This window comes from Wyeomyia smithii, chromosome 3 (assembly GCF_029784165.1).
Source record: "Wyeomyia smithii strain HCP4-BCI-WySm-NY-G18 chromosome 3, ASM2978416v1, whole genome shotgun sequence".
In the NCBI taxonomy this organism is placed as follows: domain Eukaryota; kingdom Metazoa; phylum Arthropoda; class Insecta; order Diptera; family Culicidae; genus Wyeomyia; species Wyeomyia smithii.
This window is the reverse complement of record NC_073696.1, coordinates 107,130,278-107,149,096: the sequence shown is the minus strand read 5'-3', so window position 1 is coordinate 107,149,096 and position 18,819 is coordinate 107,130,278. Positions and strand designations below refer to the sequence as shown.

Here is an 18,819-nt window from a genome sequence, read left to right as displayed (position 1 = left end):
TAGTGATTTCCCCTTAAGCAAACGTAGAAGTGACGCACTTCAGCATTTACTACTATACTACCTATTTACGGGAATGGTTAAAAGGCCATGGTCATTTAAGGCCAACTTTTTTTAGCTTTAGGGCAACTTTTGTTCCGCCTTCGACGACTGGTGTTATTTTGTGTGGGGCGACATCGAGCGGAACACCAACAAGAACGCCTCATACAACACACTTATATCGCAAAACATTCATCGCATATATGACTAACTGGAATATTTTTTTTACAACATGTTGTTTACTGCAAAAATTAGTCACGCACCCTGTATCTGTATGTATTTACTGCCCAAATGTAAACTATTCAACCATCATGCGGATGTTACTGGAGTATCATGAATAAATTAAGAAATAGCGTATTTTCACAAATCATTCAATCATTTTCACATAAAAACACGCTTTTGAAAAATTGATCACTGTGAATTATAAATTACCTCCCATATTTTTTTTCTGATATTTCTCCATCCTAAATTTCAGCCAAAAATTTAAATTTGATTTCTAAAATATAAAGAAAAAGTTCAAGTAATTAAAATGAGAAACTTTTTTCTCCATATCTTTTCACTAAGCTTAACGAGTACCCTATAACACGTTTTTATGTACAATCAAAGATGTCTGAGCAACAATGCTTTTGAGAAGTGTATGTTGAAATGGAAACGCCCTATAAAAAATGGTCAAGAAACTTAAAATTCTTCTATTCGTGAAACATACTCAGATCTAATCCAAATCAAAGCCACTCGGTTTTTTTTAGAAATTAATTCTAGACCTTCTAATTTTGCAGCCAGTTTCATACTCAAAACGTGTTAGTAAGACGCTAGAACTACGTCTGTAAAAAGTGAAAATTTCAGATCAAAACATATATTTGTGTTCTTCAGTATTTATTTATCTATTGTTTACTGCAAATTATCAATCATCGCAGACGAAACATTTGTTTCCATTCTTGAATCAACAACTGTTACCGCAAAATTTCGAGCTGCTAGCTTATCGAGACTGCATTAATAGCCCCAACCATTTCCATAGTAGCCGAATGGATAGTAACCGACCGATTGTTGCAAGTATGTTCGTCTTCTAGTGCACTGGACCTCTTCGATGCATACACCAACAGTGTTGCGAACATACCCGGGCCGACAGAAGCAACCTCGCTGGCATCCAGAACCGCATCCTGGGTATCCACCGTACAGGTAGGAATCACAGGTGGCTGGACACGCCGATCCACAAGTGGAGAACACCTCGTTTAATCCATTACAGTAGGTATCTGAGAAAAAGTAATCATATTTAATTAAAATTATCAATACTCAACATGACAAGTACTTACTGTAGGGTACTGCATGAACCAAAGAAGCGCAAATTGCAGAAAGAATCGCGATGACTGCCAATTTCATTTTTGAAATTATGATTTTTTTCCTCAGGCTTTAAAGCTCTAAGTGAGAATGCATGAAAGGTAGATGCTGGATGTGGTTTATATACTTCATGTGCATAATAGTTCTAGCTTTCCTATGTTGTTTGCAGAGTATTGAGACGCATACGTGCGAACAAGCGTAAACAATCGAGCTGATGTCTACACTTTATAAAACAGTTAGAAATCGAACAATAAATTTTCAATGCTGTGAAGTTATCAGCACAATACTAAATCAGTGTCTGTGTGAAATAGAAAAAAAAATCATAATAAAGTTATCTGTGATTTATGGGTTTGTTATGGAGGACAATGATTTATGGATGGCTTTCAAAAAATTGGCAGGTATTTTAAAAAAGAAATAAAAAATGTTGAAATGAATAAAAAACACTGCGCTTTAAGCATTTCACCCTGGAAAGATATTCTTATTCTGGCGGTAAATTGATGCATGAATTTTGAATCATTTAAAATGCAAGTTTTTATTGAAATTTTAATATGGAGTGATCATTACGGTCTTAACACATTGACACATAACAAATACCAGAATTCAGTTGTTTAGAAAAACGAGAACAGATTCGGACTATTTGGAAAAGAAAAAGGGCAATGTCACTAAAAACGAGGAGTCAAATTGATCTTTCAGGGTTGAAAAAAAATCATATTTTTTGAAAAACCAAAAAATTGTTATCTTGAAATTCGACGATATCTTCTGAAGAAACAATGTACAAGAAAGCTCTTTCGTTAAGCTCTAAGAGTTTTTTTGAATGATTTACGTTTGGTGTTATAAATCTTTTAGATTGAGAACACTTTTTGACATCCAACCAGAGCCGGATTCAAGGGGGGGGGGCAGGGCCCCCACATTTTTGGGGCCCCCACAAATTGAGAAAAAGCTTTTTTTCTCTATCAAAAATGAGATTCAATCAAAAGATCGATTTACAGCAAAAAACTTTAACAGAGGAATTGATGTTCTTGAAAGTTGAAGAAACTGCTCGAAACCCAGAATTTTTTTCCTGATATCTGAAAAACCTACCGCAATTTGAAAAAATTGCGATCCACAGGCACATAAAAATTTACACACAACTTGAGAAAGACTGCGCAAATATAAGGCGACCCTGACAATAATCCACAGAAACTAAGAAAAAACTACACACATCTGCAGATCAAAAAAATCTGCACACAGACTCTAAAAATCTGCAACAAGTAAGCAACAGCAATGCATTGAAAAACTTGTGTGTTTCAATCTGAAACACACGAGCGCCAATTGATATCCATAAGAGTTCACCGTGGATTTTCTTGGAATACAGAGAGGGATGCCAGGTCATTTTTTCAAATGTCTTCACGTTCCGAGGAAAAATGTCTTCCCATGTATTCCAACCCGAGATGGCTGCAAAATTACCCGGCAAACCGAACACTGGCGACCAAAAAAAAGGTCGCCACCTCTGCAAAATGCGGGTCATAATAACATATTTACTAATGTCTTCACATAGTTTTCGATGTCTTCCTTTTGTCTTCACAAACAAGGACGTCTTCACCGCAGGATCTTCACAGGGTAAATGTTTTTGATTTGAAGACCTTTTTTTCCAATCTGGCATCGCTGAATACAGATAACAGATATCGTAGCTTATTTCGCTTCATGTGTAAAAAGATGCAACGGTTTTTTTTACATGTCGCAATATGCAGTGTGGTGGTGCTAAGAACCCAATGGAGGTCAATGATTTGATGAAATTCGTAGTTTTCCAGCTCTTATCGATATTATCGCAATAAGAAGGGTTGCCGTTTTTATTGTAGACTGTTGAGTAGACCTTTGAGCAGTCGTAATTTGTTTGTTTTAGTGTTGATTTAAAAAAAAAACAAACCTCACAAAATCAGTGTTATATCGTTGCAAATCGTTGCAAAAATCTGATTTGAAATCTGTGAGAGTTTTTATGCGTCTGGCAACTTTGACTATAATACAGCGCTGCCATCACTAAAGTGATTAAAGCCGCAAGTTGCAGAAAGATGTTGTTAGCTTTCCAAACGAGTAAGAATTTGAAATCTTACACGCGATTTCTGGAGTTTTTTGTTCTAGCTTGGATTTCTGTTATCTGTGCCTGGAACGACACACATTAACACTCCATTCAAGTCGAACCATCTCCCAAGCAGAGAAAGAAAATAACTCACAAGTTTTTTAATGCATTGCTGTTGCTTACTTGTCCGAATCAGGGATGTGCCTTGCAAAATGCAAATTTCCAGAGTCCGTGTGCAGATTTCATTGATCTGCAGATGTGTGTAGTTTTTTTTCTAGTTTCTGTAGATTGTTGTCAGGGTCGCCTTATATTTGCGCAGTCTTTCTCAAATTGTGTGAAAATTTTTGTGTTTTTATTTTTCAAATTACGGTAGGTTTTTTTTTTCAGATATCAAGAAAAAATTTCTGGTTTTCGAGCAGTTGGAGACATCTTTCAAAAACATTTGGTTTGGTTATGTTTTATTTTGGGGCCCCACTTAAAACTGGGCCCCGGGCCACCACAATAATAAACCCGGCTCTGCATCCAACCAATGGGTTATCACCTTTTGTTCCCCCCAGCGTTTATGTTCCTTTTCACTGCACAGTTTGATATACCGCAGAAAGGTTCTGGGCCGATAAACTTTGAGTTAGATCCTTGTTTTGCCAGTTCGTCTGCTCTTTCATTCTCACCAATGCCACAATGTCCTGGAACCCAATACAAGTTCACTGAATTTGTTTGACATAGCTGTCGCAGTGTGACAATACATTCCCAAACAATCTTGGATGTACATTTAGAAGCACCAAGTGCTTTTAACGCTACCTGACTGTCAGAGAAAATAAAAATATTTGCATGTCTCTATTTTCTAGTCAGACAAGCAGTCGCGCATTCATGAATTGCAAAAATCTCCGCTTTGAAACACTGTTGGCCAGTGTCCCATTGCCACTGAAATATTAAGATTCTAACACCAGCTTTTGTACCTATTTTTCAGCCATCTGTGAGGAATATCGTTGAGAGTATTTTGATTCATGAAGCGCTATTTTTTATCGTGTGTCTCGAGATTTAAAACGTTTTCGTTTTCAAAGTCGCTCGCGTAACCAACTGATTCAAAGTGCCTCCTAATCCAACGCCTGGTACTTTTCCGTGTGCTGTTGCATATAAGTGCCACTCAGTAGAAATACCAAAGTCGTTATTAGGTGAAAGAAGAAAGGGGGGGGGAATGACATTGTTTGATTCGTTCGTTTATATTTTAATATCCTTTCGACTTTTCAGCCCTAGACAAGTCATATTTGAAAAAGAAAAAAAAACCTACTATAAATAATCGAATCAAAAATGTTATTTAATCGAGTCTAAAAAAATGAAAATAACATAATGCTTCAGTTCGAATTTTTATGTATGTATATTGAACCAAGTCCGTTATGAGCAGACCTAAAGAGTAGACACCATTTCTATACTGTGACATTCTTGATTTTCGTATCAGTAGAAAATTCGCCAGAATATTCACTGATCAAGATATTTGTCAGAAGGAAACGATAGTCTTCTTAGTATCGGCTGAGAGATCAGAGCAGTAGTTTCGACAGTACTTGTATACAGAATTTTTTATTGCAAATTATCAATCATCGCAGACGGAAATTTTATTACACTTCTTCAATTGACAACTGTTATTACATAAAGTCGTGCTGCCAGCCGTATCGAGACTAAATTAAAAGCCCCAGCCACTTCCGTAGTAGCCGAACGGATAGTAACCGACAGATTGTTGCAAGTATGTTCGCCTTCTAGTGCACTGGACCTCTTCGATGCACACACCAACAGTGTTGCGAACATACCCGGGCCGACAGAAGCATCCTCGCTGGCATCCAGAACCGCATCCTTGGTATCCACCGTACAGGTAGGATTCGCAGGTGGCTGGACAAGCCGATCCGCAAGTTGAGAAGACCTCGTTCAATCCGGTACAGTAGGTATCTGAGATGAAGTAATTATATTAGATTCAAATGCTCATTATTCTATTATGGAAGTGCTTACTGTAGGGTACTGCATAAACCAAAGAAGCGCAAACTGCGGAAAGAATCACGATGAGTGCTAGTTTCATTTTTGAAATTATGATTTTTCCACAGGTATTGTAGCTCTATGTGGGACTGCATGAGAAATAGATGCTGGATGTGGTTTATATACTATATGTGGATAATAAGCTAACTTCTGTTGTTCGTAGAGTATTGAAACGCAAACGTGCGTACAGTCGTAAACAATTGGGCTGATATCTTATACTCTACATAACAGTTGTAAAAAGAACAACACAGTTCTAATGCTGTGGAGTAATCAGTTTGATATTACATCTGTGCCTCTGTTTAAAAATCACAATAAATAGAATCTAGGATAGACCTTAAAGAGCGATTTTCTCATGACATAAACAGCTCGTTTTCGTCATCAGCACAAAGTGTCTCCATATCTTCAAAGAAATTCAAGATGAAAATACAGCTTAGAAATCGTATTCATGGAAAACAGCAAGTCAAAAAATTCTTGCCTTGTCGATATTAACAAAATCCTGGAATGTCGACAATATTATAACCTTACAACATATTGCAAAAGAAAACGAGTGCTCTGCTCGTCTTTTCGGTGACATGAAAAAAATATGTTATGTGTCTGTTTACCTGAATGTAAAGGGCAATCAAATCAAGTCTATATACTCGGGACATTCTGTGCCATGATAAAGTTTTGAAAGAAAGAAAAATTTCCGAGAATTATTCATTCGTGATCCAAAACTGTGCTCAAACTGTTGGATAAGAGCATCAATAATGGCGCATTTGGTCATAACAATCGAAGAAAACAGTCAAAATCTAAATAAATCGATACTGCATAAATATTATGTTGTATTAAACAACATAATATTTATGTTGTATCAAACACCAGTTGAACTAAAATTTATTAGTTTTTAAATAGTCAACAATTTTAAATATTGTAGTGGTGGCATGGTTCTTATAATGGTGGTAACAGATTTCTATAGTGGAGGTATACAAAGATGCTTAAACAAGGTTTTAAATTAAACTATATTCTCAAGGTTTGATGAACATAAAGTGAGATTTCACTATGGTAAAGGTGGTTTTCTTTTATTGAGTAAAAGAACATTTACAGAGCAGTAATGTTTAGAAACAACTTCGGTCCTTTGCGACTCGTGCCCCCGGTATCAAAACCACATAAATTAAGAAATCAAAGAAATAGTTATCGGTTTCCGTTATACTTTTCTAGTAGAGTATAACGGGAACTCATAACTATTTCTTTGATTTCTTAAATCACTCTGCTAAGACGCTCGGTATAGATTTTCTTAATTTCACATAGATCAAGTTACATTCAAAAAACCATTTTATTATTTTATAGATTATTGTTTATAGATTTATTATTATAAAAATATTTTTGTGTCGTGCACATTTGAATACAAATTTAATTTCAATCATCACCTGTCAAAAAACATAGCATCAGCTCATTTCTAAAATTTAAAAGTCACAATATACATTTTCATGAGAAGTTGATGTCTTTTCACCATGATAATACCGAAAATTTATGAAAAAATTCACCTTTAACCCGAATTCACCGAATCTGCCACTAACATTTGAAAACATTGGGATGCGCCATTATGGAAACAAGGTGTGCGCAGAGGGAAAATGAGAAAAATAAATCTGAGTGTTTTCAAATACTCTCCATAAGTTGAAAAAGGTAATTTTCTTCATGAAAAACAGTAAAGTCATTTATCTTAAATACCAAGTGCATATACTTTATCGGTTTATTTGCAGTTGTAGTCCTTAAACCTTATATAGAGTAACTTTTTTTACAGTACAACCACCATTGGTACTACCTCCATTATAGGAGCACTTACCCTACGTTACACCGATTTGGAAGCAACGATGCTGCCAACTTTTGACATCAGGAAAAAATTATTCTGAGAAACTGTGTAATTATCTCAGGCACACTCGAGCAAAAAGCAACAACTCTTTACGCATTTGAAAAGCAATTCACAAACGTTTTGACAATTAGAATCGAGCAAAAAATAAAATTATTTATTTTCCCGATTTAACGTTGTCAATCGGCCCCCCCCCCATCAAACTGACTTTGACATTTCTGCTGAGTGCCATTAATCTGCAACAACACGCGGAAAAGGGGCTAGCTTGGAAGAACTTTAAACAAGCTGGTATCGCAAGCAAATTTAGAAGGATCTACAACCGAGTCCCGATAAATTGTTCGACCGGGAATTTTCAAAACGAAGTTCGAATGTTTGTTTTGTAACAAAGCAGTAACGTATGATGTTAGATGTAAACTTAAATAAAAACACGTTGAAATATTTCAGATTCAATAAAATGATTACTATAAAAAATCAAACAAACAAAAAATCTTGTACAAACAAGATTTTATGTTTTTATGAAATTTGAAAGAAAATTGCTTCTAGAGGTCAATCGTCGTCAGACTGTTTCGATGTTTTGACCTAAGTCAACGAAAGTAATTGCATTAATTTTCTACTATAATCAACTCTAGCCAAACCCACTACAAAAAACCCACTCCTTTAGATCACGACTAACTGTTCGGTTTGTTGTGGTTTCTTCATTTCACATCGACACTGATATAATATTAAGCTGATAACTTCACAGCATTAGAACTGTTTTGTTCTATTTCTAACTGTTTTGTAGAGTATAGATATCAACCCGATTGTTTACGCCTGTACGCACGTATGCGTCTCAATACTCTACAAACAACAGAGGTAAGCTACAACTATTATGCACATATAGTATATAAACCACATCCAGCATCTGTCTCTCATGCATTTCAATATAGAACTTCTGCACCTGTGTGAAAATCATAATTTCAAAAATGAAATTGGCAATCATCGTGATTCTTTTCGCAGTTTGCGCTTCCATGGTTTATGCAGTACCCTACAGTAAGCATTTGTAAAATAGAATAAAGATATCTAATTGATTCTAATACATATGATTACTTTTTCTCAGATACTTACTGTAACGGATTGAACGAGGTCTTCTCGACTTGCGGATCGGCGTGTCCAGCCACCTGCGATTCCTATCTGTACGGTGGATACCAAGGATGCGGTTCTGGATGCCAGCGAGGATGCTTCTGCAGGCCTGGCTACGTTCGGAACACTGTTGGTGTATGCATCGAAGAAGTCCAGTGCAGTAGACGAAGAACATACTTGCAACAATCGGTCGGTTACTATCCGTTCGGTTACTACGGAATTGGTTGGGGCTATTAATTTAGTCTCGATACAACTGACAGCTCGAAAGATCACGATGAAAATAATCAATCCATTCAAGAAGTCTAACACATTTTTCGTAATAAATTTGCAATAAAAACACCTGATTGTTTCAGATGCTGAACATGCATACACGCACTGATTTCAACTGTTTAACAGATGTCAATTCTTCAGGGGTTACTGGCATGATCTTTGACTTTCGTTAGCTCCTTCTGAGCAAAACTAGCTTTGAATCTTTTGAAATCTTTTGTAATCTTCCTTTCCTGATACAATTCAGTCACCAATATATCGGGCTGATAAAATATTTCACAATTTTATGTCAAAAATTATTCTTACAGGGCATTTTCAAGTCTTCTCGATATAACGTTCAAGTCTGTGAGGAAAGGATTTCTGACTATTAGAACCATCGTATTTGCATGATTTAGCTCGGTGTGATATCCCGCTTTCCTTCAACTTGAAAAGATCGTCTCTTCCCGTCGTCTATTCCCAGATCTTGAAAATGAGCTTCTTAAATTGTACCATTGATTTTAAGGTTTTTCTCGAAAAACACCAAACACCCTACGCCTGGATACGGCCCCCCAAACCATCACCGAGGCGACGCTCTAGATCCGCGGGATGGTTATGTGGAACGGAAAGATGCTGACCAACGCACAGTGGTCGGAAGCCGGACAAAACTCAAGTTCTAATTATTGATATTTAATATTTTTTTCAAAGTTCTACTGTATTGGAAAACGTGTTTTCCAAATATCAAGACAATTGGATTAAATTTGAATTTTTGAGAGCACTTTAAACTTTGTCAAGTCATGTTATTTCAATGATTTTTTCACTTAGAAAGCACATATTGGGGTTTACTTCAAATAGTAAATACTCACCTAATTCTTATTCGAATTCAATGCGACAGGTTGCATTTTGAAGATAAATATTCAGAATTGTAATTCGTGTTGAATGTTTTCATATAATTCATCTTAACTTTTGTGAAATGTTTGAAATACCTATTGAGTGGTCTGAAAAAAAAACTTTTTTTCTGCGCAAATGTATGCTGTACGATATGACCCATCGGTTGACACAGGTCGCATAGTATGTATTTCATAGGAAATTTTCTCTACTTTTCGAATATTAAGGTCCCATTTTGCCCCTTTCTGCCCCGCTGAGAAAAAATTTTAATTGAAATTAAAATAGTTTGAATGAAGACGCATGGTGATTTGTGAAAGTTACATTGTTTTACAGAAGTAGTTAGTAGTTTCATTCAATTGTTCTAGGAGAACATCATCGGCTTACGTTCAAATGTGAACACATATAATTATATTAAATTTACATGAATATTCATTTTTAAAGCAATGTATAAGGTTTTAACATTCTACTCGTCATCGTCAGTATCATCATGACTGAAAATTAATAAATCTTCCACCTCTTATGTGAAAGTGCTTTTCTATTTGTTGTTGTGTCTAAAACTCGGAACTACCGGATCTGACGCAATTAGCAGCTCACGAAACATGTCACCGATAGTTCTCTTACGTGATCCTTTCCAGGCATTTATTTTCTCGTGTTTTCCGGATTGCTTTATTCATGCTTTCTTGGGCTCCTTCGAAAGTTTGCCAATGGGACTCGAAGATAAAACGATTATTTTACATCCTTGAATTAGTTATTTGTGTACTGTTGTTGAACATCCATACAATTTTGCGTAATAATGAACGGTAGCGTTGGACTTAAATAGAAGTCGGCACACGGATTCTGAAAATCTTCATTTTCAGATAAATTTGCATATCTGGTATCCCTGATTACTAAAATACGATGGTGACACGTCACAAATTATGCACTAACGTATATAGACACTGTATTTTTACTAGTATGAAAACTCTTTAAACGGGCATATCCCCTTTTGACCATGTTAAACGACAAATTTTTACTTAGACTCAAGTTTTTTTTAAATCTATTAAAATTACCATTTTGCATATTTCAACATATAATATACTGTATAGTTCGTTTCGAATGCACATTTCTCTTAAAAAAAGACAAAAGAGTTAATTGATTACACACAACATTGATCTTATAAAAATGAATATTTCTTTGTATTCTACTCAAGTATTTTAGTTTAACGTATTTAATATTTTGTTTCCTAAGTTAATGCGATGTATTGATTGAGCCAAAAATGATATCTATTTCAATACTACATGATCGCAGTTTTCCAACTGCGAAATTTGGCACACAATCGGCTGGTTCACATTTCGACAGTTTATACTGGTTTCCTATATTCACTTCGCCAGAAACTGACTATACTGACACCGTACTTATTTAAATTATATTTATAATTAAAATTTTAAATTTAAAATTATTATTAATTATTTTATATTCTATATACTATTCTCAGTTTCGCTGATGACTACTGGTTCCTCAAACATAGCAAAAGATGGGAATATACATGAATAATGATATACATAAAAACACTACGACGTAATTTTAGCCTTAAGAAAATTTTAATTGCACTTTAGGGGGATATTTTTCCAACTTTTTTAATTTTTGATACCAAAATTGAATTTTACATAAAAAAATCAACCTAATATGGATTTTTCTGCTTTTTAAATGAACATTTTGGGTTTTGTCCGACTTTTGTTCGGAGACCCGCCACTGTGCAACGTGGACGCCCTCAGCCGAACGTTTGGATATTGTGCGGCTGTTACAAAACAAAGAGTTTCTCATTATAAAACACGAACTCCTGACCTGCGTGACCTGTGAAAGTACTTCACTACGACGTCACGGTACTCCTGCTTGGTGTGCACCTACACAACGATGAAAAGTTGTATTCCAAATTATTAAACACCCTGTGAGAACAACTGAGAATTCGTAATGTTGATGCCACTACTCTGCACGCCAGCCCTCCCTATAGCACATCAATTCCATATTGAACAATAAGTCTAACAGCCCGTCACCATGCTCCAAACCATCTAACGTCACGAAAGCGTCCGATATCTCACCGTGCTCAATGTGGAACAGTCAAGCATGGCAGTGATCAGTTTTGTTGGAAAACCATGTTCGAGTATAATCCACCATAACTCATTACATTACTCTCAACTAAATCGTACACTGCTCTACGGTCCCTGAACAGATCGTGAGTCTACAAGTTAAATTCCCGAACTTTATCGCAGATTTGATGAAGGTTGATATTTAAACCGCAGTGGAGCGTTCTTCTCGAAAAACACATTGGTATACATCTACTAAGGTTTCCACGGCCATAGTCTGTGGAACAGGTTGCGGGAGATAATTTTGTACACGGCACTGAGAAGTGTTGAGCCTCGATGAAAGGCGGCTTCCTGAAGTAATGCGTAGCAGTCGTCTAGGAGAGTATTATGGGCTGCAGACTGGAGGGTTTTTAGTGGGCCAAACCGCACAAAAAGGTTGGTCTCTCAGGTGTTTGGCAGCAAATTTTCCTCTACCTGAAATAAAAAAAAAGATCTTTCAACCAGTCCGAGAGCAATTCTTCATCAGATCAAAGTCTCACACAGAAAAATAAAAATACCCAAATATGCGTATTTTTTACGCAAATCAGCCCTTCTGTGCGGGAAGGTACTTTTTGGTGCAAGTGATTTACCTACATTTGAGTACCTGCACGAGAGTCATCATTTAGGTAAAATTGGATACCTTGAACCATCAATAATTATATCAAAAACTCCATACAAATTTTTACCCAAAATTAAGTATTCGCATTTTATGGAGCAGTTGCGTTGTTTTTACCAATTTTTATGCGTATTATTTACCTTAATCAGTGAACACATTCAGATTTACGTAAATTTACGTTGTTTTCACGTGTTCACTTGATAATATTTTCTCTGTGTGCAGAATGATCCGAAGGATAGCCACTGCCTCCTTCACCTAGTCCATGGATGGGTGGGTCCACAGCTTCCAATGCTGACTTTGCTTCAGGCGATGAAGTCTCTTTTCAGTGGCTCTAGCTGCTCTCTTCACTCTTACGCGTTAGTCATAACCAACATGTGACCTCTGGCCCGGTTTTTCTCGTCTGTCGCTCGCTGGCACTCAGCGTCAAACCACTGGTTGGACTTGACTGTCAAACTTGTACCCTCGCGCAGTGGTGCTGATCGTACTATGGATAATATGTCCACTAATCCTTCAGGTCCCCTGCTATTTGCTCATCGATCCGCTTAACTCCACTCAGTGGGTTTTGTACAACACGTGGCTGCAGCTTTTTCTTTACGGAAACCTACTTTTTCTTCATATCCTCCTCAGATTTGGGATGCTTTCGAAGCCCCTGCTTCATAATAGTCTAGTAGTTTAAGAATTTAGATCCGCTGCGTTGGAGGAGCTCATGCCTTTGCGTACGTAAGTGACCCCATTGGCTTCTTACCACTCCAGAACATAACCCACCCACCGGGGTTTTTGAATATTGATAGTGATCAACTGGCAAATGATTTCCGCGATTCCAAGCAATCGTGGGAAATCTTTGTGTTGGCAGCAGAGATAGGAGAAAAATCGGATGCAGTGAAAGTGGCGTTGCTCAAAAACTTTTTGGGTACCGGTGCAGTAAAAATATTGAATACGTTGTTGGCTCCAGAAAATCAAAACACAACGGCTGCTGTTTTGACGGCGTTGAAGGGGTATTGTTTACCTCAATCGAACGAGACATATGAACGATTATTGTTCAATACAGCAACCCAAAATCCGAATGAAGATATTAATCAATTCGTGAGCAGAGTTCGTTCACTTGCAGCAACATGCAACTACGGTGATTTAAAAGATTCTTTGATACGAGATAGAATTGTTGTGGGTATCAGATCGGATGATACCAGGAAAGCTTTACTAAAGACGGCGAATTTAACATTGGCAATGGCTATCGACACATGTCGGGCTCAAAAGCTAGTGGAAGATCGAGTTACAACGATGAAAATTAAGGAAGAGTCAACGGAGGCAGACAAATATTCTGAAGTTATAGTGAAAGTGCGAGCTGCTGATTGGTCGGGATCCTGTAAGTACTGTGGAAGAAGAGATCATAGAATCGGGGATCGTGAGCGCTGTCCAGCAAATGGGGCAACATGCAGAAGGTGCGGAAAAATGAATCACTTTTCAAAAGTTTGCCGAGCGAGACAACTTGGGGAAGATTCGGGTGCAGGACCTTCGACGAGCTGGAAAAAAAAGATGAACAAGGTGAAAATAGTCGACGAAGAAGAAAACAGTGATGATTCGGATTACATAACAAGTGTAGAGGAAGTGAATGTAGTGGAAAAAAAAATGACGACCGAAGTGAAATTTGCGATCAATAAACATGAAGAGCCAAAGGGAGTGCGCTGTCAGATTGACACCGGTGCGTCATGCAATGTAATCACGCGATATGAACTGAGTCAGTTAACCAAAAGCGAAGTCGAGTTGAAACCAAGCGGCACAAAGCTCAAAGAATTTGGAGGGCAAATTGTTCCTGCTGTAGGACGGGTTGTTTTGAGACATAAGAACGGTGATAAGTGTTCGAAAGTTGTGATTCAAGTAGTGGACCATTCGCCAAAAGTACTTCAAATGCCACTATTGGGCTATAATACATGCGTTGCTTTGGGTATTATTAGCGTACATAAAATAAATGAATGTAAAGTGGAAGAAAACAGTAACGAAGAAGTTCACAATCCGGAATGTGAAACGATAATCAAAAAGTTCAGAGACGTGTTCTCAGGAGATGGGCGATTTAAAGGTGAAGTCGAGATACAGCTGAATGATTTACCACCGAAACAACAAGAACCAAGAAGAGTACCGGTGTCCCTGCGGCAGAAACTGCAACATGAATTGGAAGATTTGGAGAAACGAGGTATTATAGAAAAAGTCGAGGAGTTTACGGAGTGGACAAGCAACGTAGTATTAGTGGTGCGTAATGATAAGGTCAGGATTTGTTTAGACCCAGTACAATTGAACCAAGCAATCAAGCGACCAAGATTGCAAATGTCAACGTTAGAAGAGATTTTGCCGGAATTGCATAACGTGAAGGTGTTCTCAACACTCGACGTGAGAAACGGGTTTTGGCATGTACAATTGACGGATAAAAGCAGCAGAATAACAGCCTTTTGGACACCGTTCGGCAGGTACATTTGGAAGAGACTACCATTCGGTTTATCCTGCTCACCGGAGATCTTCCAGCAAAAACTTCAACAAGCACTACAAGGGCTTAATGGAATAGAGGTGCTGGTGGACGACATCCTTATAGTTGGAAGAGGTAACACTGAATCAGAAGCTGCAAAAGATCATAAACGAAACCTTAATCATAATCGGAACCTTAATCATAATCGGAAGCCGAGACTTTGGAATTAAGCTAAGCAAAGCGAAAATGAAGCTGAATCAAACGGAGGTTTGTTTTTTCGGGCATGTACTGTCAAGGGATGGTTTAAAACCGGATCCACAGAAGGCAGTTGCAATCAGCCACATGGAGTCGCCAAAAGATCTTGCAGCGTAACAGCGATTCTTAGGACTAGTCTGTTACATGGCAAAGTTCTTACCAAAACTGTCGGAGACGAGTGCAGCTTTGCGAAGAGCATTAATGTCCAATGACTGGACTTGGGAGGAACGACAGGAGAAAGCATTTGATGAGCTAAAAAAGAAGTTTGCAGTATGGCAACGTTGAAGTTCTTTAATCCGATGACAGCTACAACGATTCAATGCGACGCTAGTAGCTACGCATTGGGAGCGGTACTTATGCAGGAAGGACAACCCATCATGTTTGCTTCCAGAATGCTTACGGCGACGGAGCAAAAATACGCTCAAATCGAAAAAGAGACACTTGCGATTTTATTTGCCTGCAAGCGGTTCGATCAATATATTTTCGGAAACAAGCAAGTCACTGTAGAAACCGACCATCTGCCGCTACAAGCCATTTTCAGAAAAACCTCTGTCCGTAGTACCAAAGAGAATCCAGAAAATGCTGCTCAGTCTACAAAGATACGACCTAAACGTCAAGTATGTTAAAGGAAGTATGGTGATAATTGCGGATACATTATCTCGAAACGTGAACAAAAATCAAACGGCGGAGTTAAGTAAAGTAGATCATTTGTGGAAATCTTTTGAGGAAGTGAGTGTACTAGACATATTTGAACTGCATACGGATATTTTAGCGAACATTCAACAGGCGACAACGCAGGATCCCGTAAGCCGTGTTTTGAAAGAGTACATCATGACAGGATGGCCTAAGGTTAAAGATGAAGTGGAGCAGTGTGCAAAGCCGTATTTTCCCTTCCATTTTGAACTGATAGTGCAGGACGGGGTGATACTTCGAGGCGATAGGATTATAATTCCAGCTCAAAGTCGTCCTTTGATTTTGGAGATGCTGCATTATTGTCATCAAGGAGAACAGGCAACGCTTCGGAAGGCCAGAGAGTTAGTATATTGGCCAAACATGACTGACCATATAAAAAAATTTGTAATGAAGTGTGCGATTTGCAATAAGTTCCGACCGTTCCAGCAATGTGAACCAATTGAAGTTCAGCGATTCCGAAGTATCCGTACGACATAGTTTCCATGGATCTAGGAGAAATTACACACAATGGAAAAAAAATGATCATTCTTGTATCAGTTGACCACTATTCAAATTATTTTGACGTGGACTTCTTGAACAGTCAAAATACAAGCGCAGTTTTAGAATGTTCTGAAAGAAACTTTAGCAGACTTGGCATTCCTCGCCAGGTTATCACGGACTCTGGAAAACAATTTACCAGCCAGAAATGGTAGCAATTTGTAAAGACTTACGGTATTCGTCACACTACAAGCGCACCATACCACCACGAGGCAAACGGGAAGGCGGAGTAGTCGATTAAAATAGCGAAGAACGTACTGAAGAAGGCATTGGAGGATGGAAAAGACATTTGGCTGGCATTACTGGAATGGCGCAACACACCACAGGCTGATGGATATTCTCCGACTCAAAAACTCATGGGGAGGAGTTCCAGAGGGCTGTTTCCACTGACACAGAAACGGTTGAAGCTCATGCCGATTGATGGGAACAGAGTCCGCGAAGAGATAGAGTTACGAAAGGTAAAATCAAAATTCAACCACGACCGCCGATCTCAAGTATTGCCATCGCTGGTGCGAGGACAGGAAGTTTACGTACAGTTGAAACCAGAGAGCTCATCCGAATGGACCAAAGGGAAAATAAACGGTATACTGAGTGATCGGGATTATCTAATTGATGTGAGGGGAGCAGAGTATCGTAGAAACAGAAGAAATATTAGAGATTCATATGCTTCATTAGGTTCTGGAACACGAGAAAACTTTTCAGTATTCAACGACATATCATCTCCAGGTTTTGAACAGGATGGTTTTGGACGCACCAAGAATCACTACGAGTGGCCAGGAAACGATACAGCGGTCGCCAAGTCGGAAACTTCAACAAGCAACCAACCAGTGTACCCGGAAGCAGATAAAACTAATCAGTTAGGTGAAACTCCAAGACGACCGGTTAGGTTAACCAGGCGCGCTTTCCGCTTTGATGACTATGTGCTCGAAGAGTAGTAAAAAAGGATTTTTAGATGAAAGGGAAGATGTTATGAGTTAATTTTATTAAAATATGTTCGCTGTATATTTAACGTGTAATGACAAATGAACGACAATAAAAATCTGGCAGCAGGGTAGCGAGCCAGCATCATGCAGCATATTACAACAGTCCATGTCGATAATTTCGTTCCAAATGATTATCCGGATTGTTCGTAGTATTTCATATTCGGTATGCTGCCTTATAAGAACTACGATACCTAGTCTCGCGATGGGGCTGCCGCCTTAGATTTAATTGGCGAGGTACCGCTCTCTATGATTCAGCCGCCCGCTCCAAGTCAGACGCTGTTGTATGCCGCTCCGAACATGGGAACACTACGTACGTACCGTAAACTGGGGTGACTTTGATCACCGGGGGGGCTTTGATCACTGTACCTCTTTTTTGAAAATGTGGTTAAAAAGCGCTCGTAATGCTTGGGATTTGTCGCAATCTTCACTTATTGTGTGGATATATGTTCGCATTGCTACTATTCATGCATTTCCTGCTATTTAAAGAGTGTTTTTCATGCTAAAATATTAATTGAAAATAACGTGTATTTTTGGCGATTTTTGTTGCATACAAACAATCGGTTCAAGCAGATTCAAAACAACAAGTTGCAATACGTAAAGTTTTTTTAGTTTTGTTCCCAGATTAGTTCTTAAGATGAACAAATATTATAACAATACATTTTACAGTTATTTTTGCAAGTTTTTCCTCGAAAGCAATGTTGAGTCCCAATATTCGCCACAGCGTATTACATATTTTTCTTAACAAAAACCCAAGACGTGAAGTAACATGCAAATATAGTCAATTTCATAAGTCATATTCCTTGTGGACTAGTTTTTGACGATTTTAGACCACCTTCTCTCTCAGTGGATAATCATTCATATATATTCTGAAAATTTTGTATGAATCTTGGACATTCGCCATTATAAACTGTTCACGTAGAATGTGAATGGCCCCCAAATTGCTTTCCATATTTATAAACTCGTTTAAGTCGTTTTAGGCTGTTCAATTTAGTGAAAGTAGCAAAGTATTACTCCAAATTCATCAAAACAATGAAGTGATCAAAGTCACCCCGGAATGATGATTGGTGTAAAATTTTTAGAGCATATTTAAAAACAGCAAAATTGTTGCTAAACTTTTGAAGTAGTGACTAAATCTTTTTCAATGCATGCCAGTACTTATTTTAAAAATATCAAAGAATATTGTTTTCAGTATATTCTGAAAATGATTGAGATACAATCGAAAAAGTGATCAAAGTCACCCCAGTTTCCAGTCATCATTACTCGTATCTAGATCGGCATTCCGCGACATCACAGGTTACTCGTATCCCGATCGGCATCCCGCGGAGGTTGGGGTAGGAGTTGCTGAACGAAGATAGATAAGTCATTTACCAACCCGTTTTAATACCCTTTGGACAAATAACTATATTCACACTTCCAGACTAATTTTCATCAGTGACACGTACTTAGTATAAATCGTGAAAATAACTTTCGGTAAAAAGTGCAGTATGCATGACAGATATTTTTTGTTGAAGGTTATGCTTAGAAAAATTCGAATTCAAAATTTTTTGAAATGATTTTCTAATTTTATTGATTTCGAAAATTCGGATAGTCATTTACAATAAAAACTCTAATCAATAACTTCCCAAATGCATTC

The 18,819-nt window shown here is 37.8% G+C and overlaps 4 protein-coding genes across 4 annotated transcripts in view; 2 read left to right on the top strand and 2 right to left on the bottom strand.

Annotated features, from left to right (window-relative positions):
* LOC129733242 (neuronal acetylcholine receptor subunit beta-3-like) overlaps nucleotides 1-4,413 on the top strand; it is a 29,217-nt gene extending 24,804 nt beyond the window's left edge. Inside the window, exons 9-10 of the mRNA XM_055694933.1 lie at nucleotides 1,104-1,278; nucleotides 4,395-4,413. The gene's annotated coding sequence lies outside the window, so the exon portion shown is untranslated. The remainder of the gene's footprint in view (nucleotides 1-1,103; nucleotides 1,279-4,394) is intronic.
* LOC129733244 (cysteine-rich venom protein 6) lies at nucleotides 902-1,483 on the bottom strand. Its single transcript, XM_055694935.1, has 2 exons — nucleotides 1,347-1,483; nucleotides 902-1,286 (listed from the first exon to the last, which is right to left on the bottom strand). Exons 1-2 carry the CDS (start codon nucleotides 1,411-1,413, stop codon nucleotides 1,027-1,029), a joined length of 327 nt encoding a protein of 108 aa, XP_055550910.1. The 5' UTR covers nucleotides 1,414-1,483; the 3' UTR covers nucleotides 902-1,026.
* A 574-nt stretch (nucleotides 4,414-4,987) lies between the features above and the next one.
* LOC129733246 (chymotrypsin-elastase inhibitor ixodidin-like) lies at nucleotides 4,988-5,535 on the bottom strand. The gene is made up of 2 exons (XM_055694936.1): nucleotides 5,426-5,535; nucleotides 4,988-5,365 (listed from the first exon to the last, which is right to left on the bottom strand). Exons 1-2 carry the CDS (start codon nucleotides 5,490-5,492, stop codon nucleotides 5,106-5,108), a joined length of 327 nt encoding a protein of 108 aa, XP_055550911.1. The 5' UTR covers nucleotides 5,493-5,535; the 3' UTR covers nucleotides 4,988-5,105.
* A 2,326-nt stretch (nucleotides 5,536-7,861) lies between these two features.
* LOC129733247 (chymotrypsin-elastase inhibitor ixodidin-like) lies at nucleotides 7,862-8,840 on the top strand. The gene is made up of 2 exons (XM_055694937.1): nucleotides 7,862-8,324; nucleotides 8,392-8,840. Exons 1-2 carry the CDS (start codon nucleotides 8,258-8,260, stop codon nucleotides 8,649-8,651), a joined length of 327 nt encoding a protein of 108 aa, XP_055550912.1. The 5' UTR covers nucleotides 7,862-8,257; the 3' UTR covers nucleotides 8,652-8,840.
* Nucleotides 8,841-18,819: the final 9,979 nt, after the last annotated feature.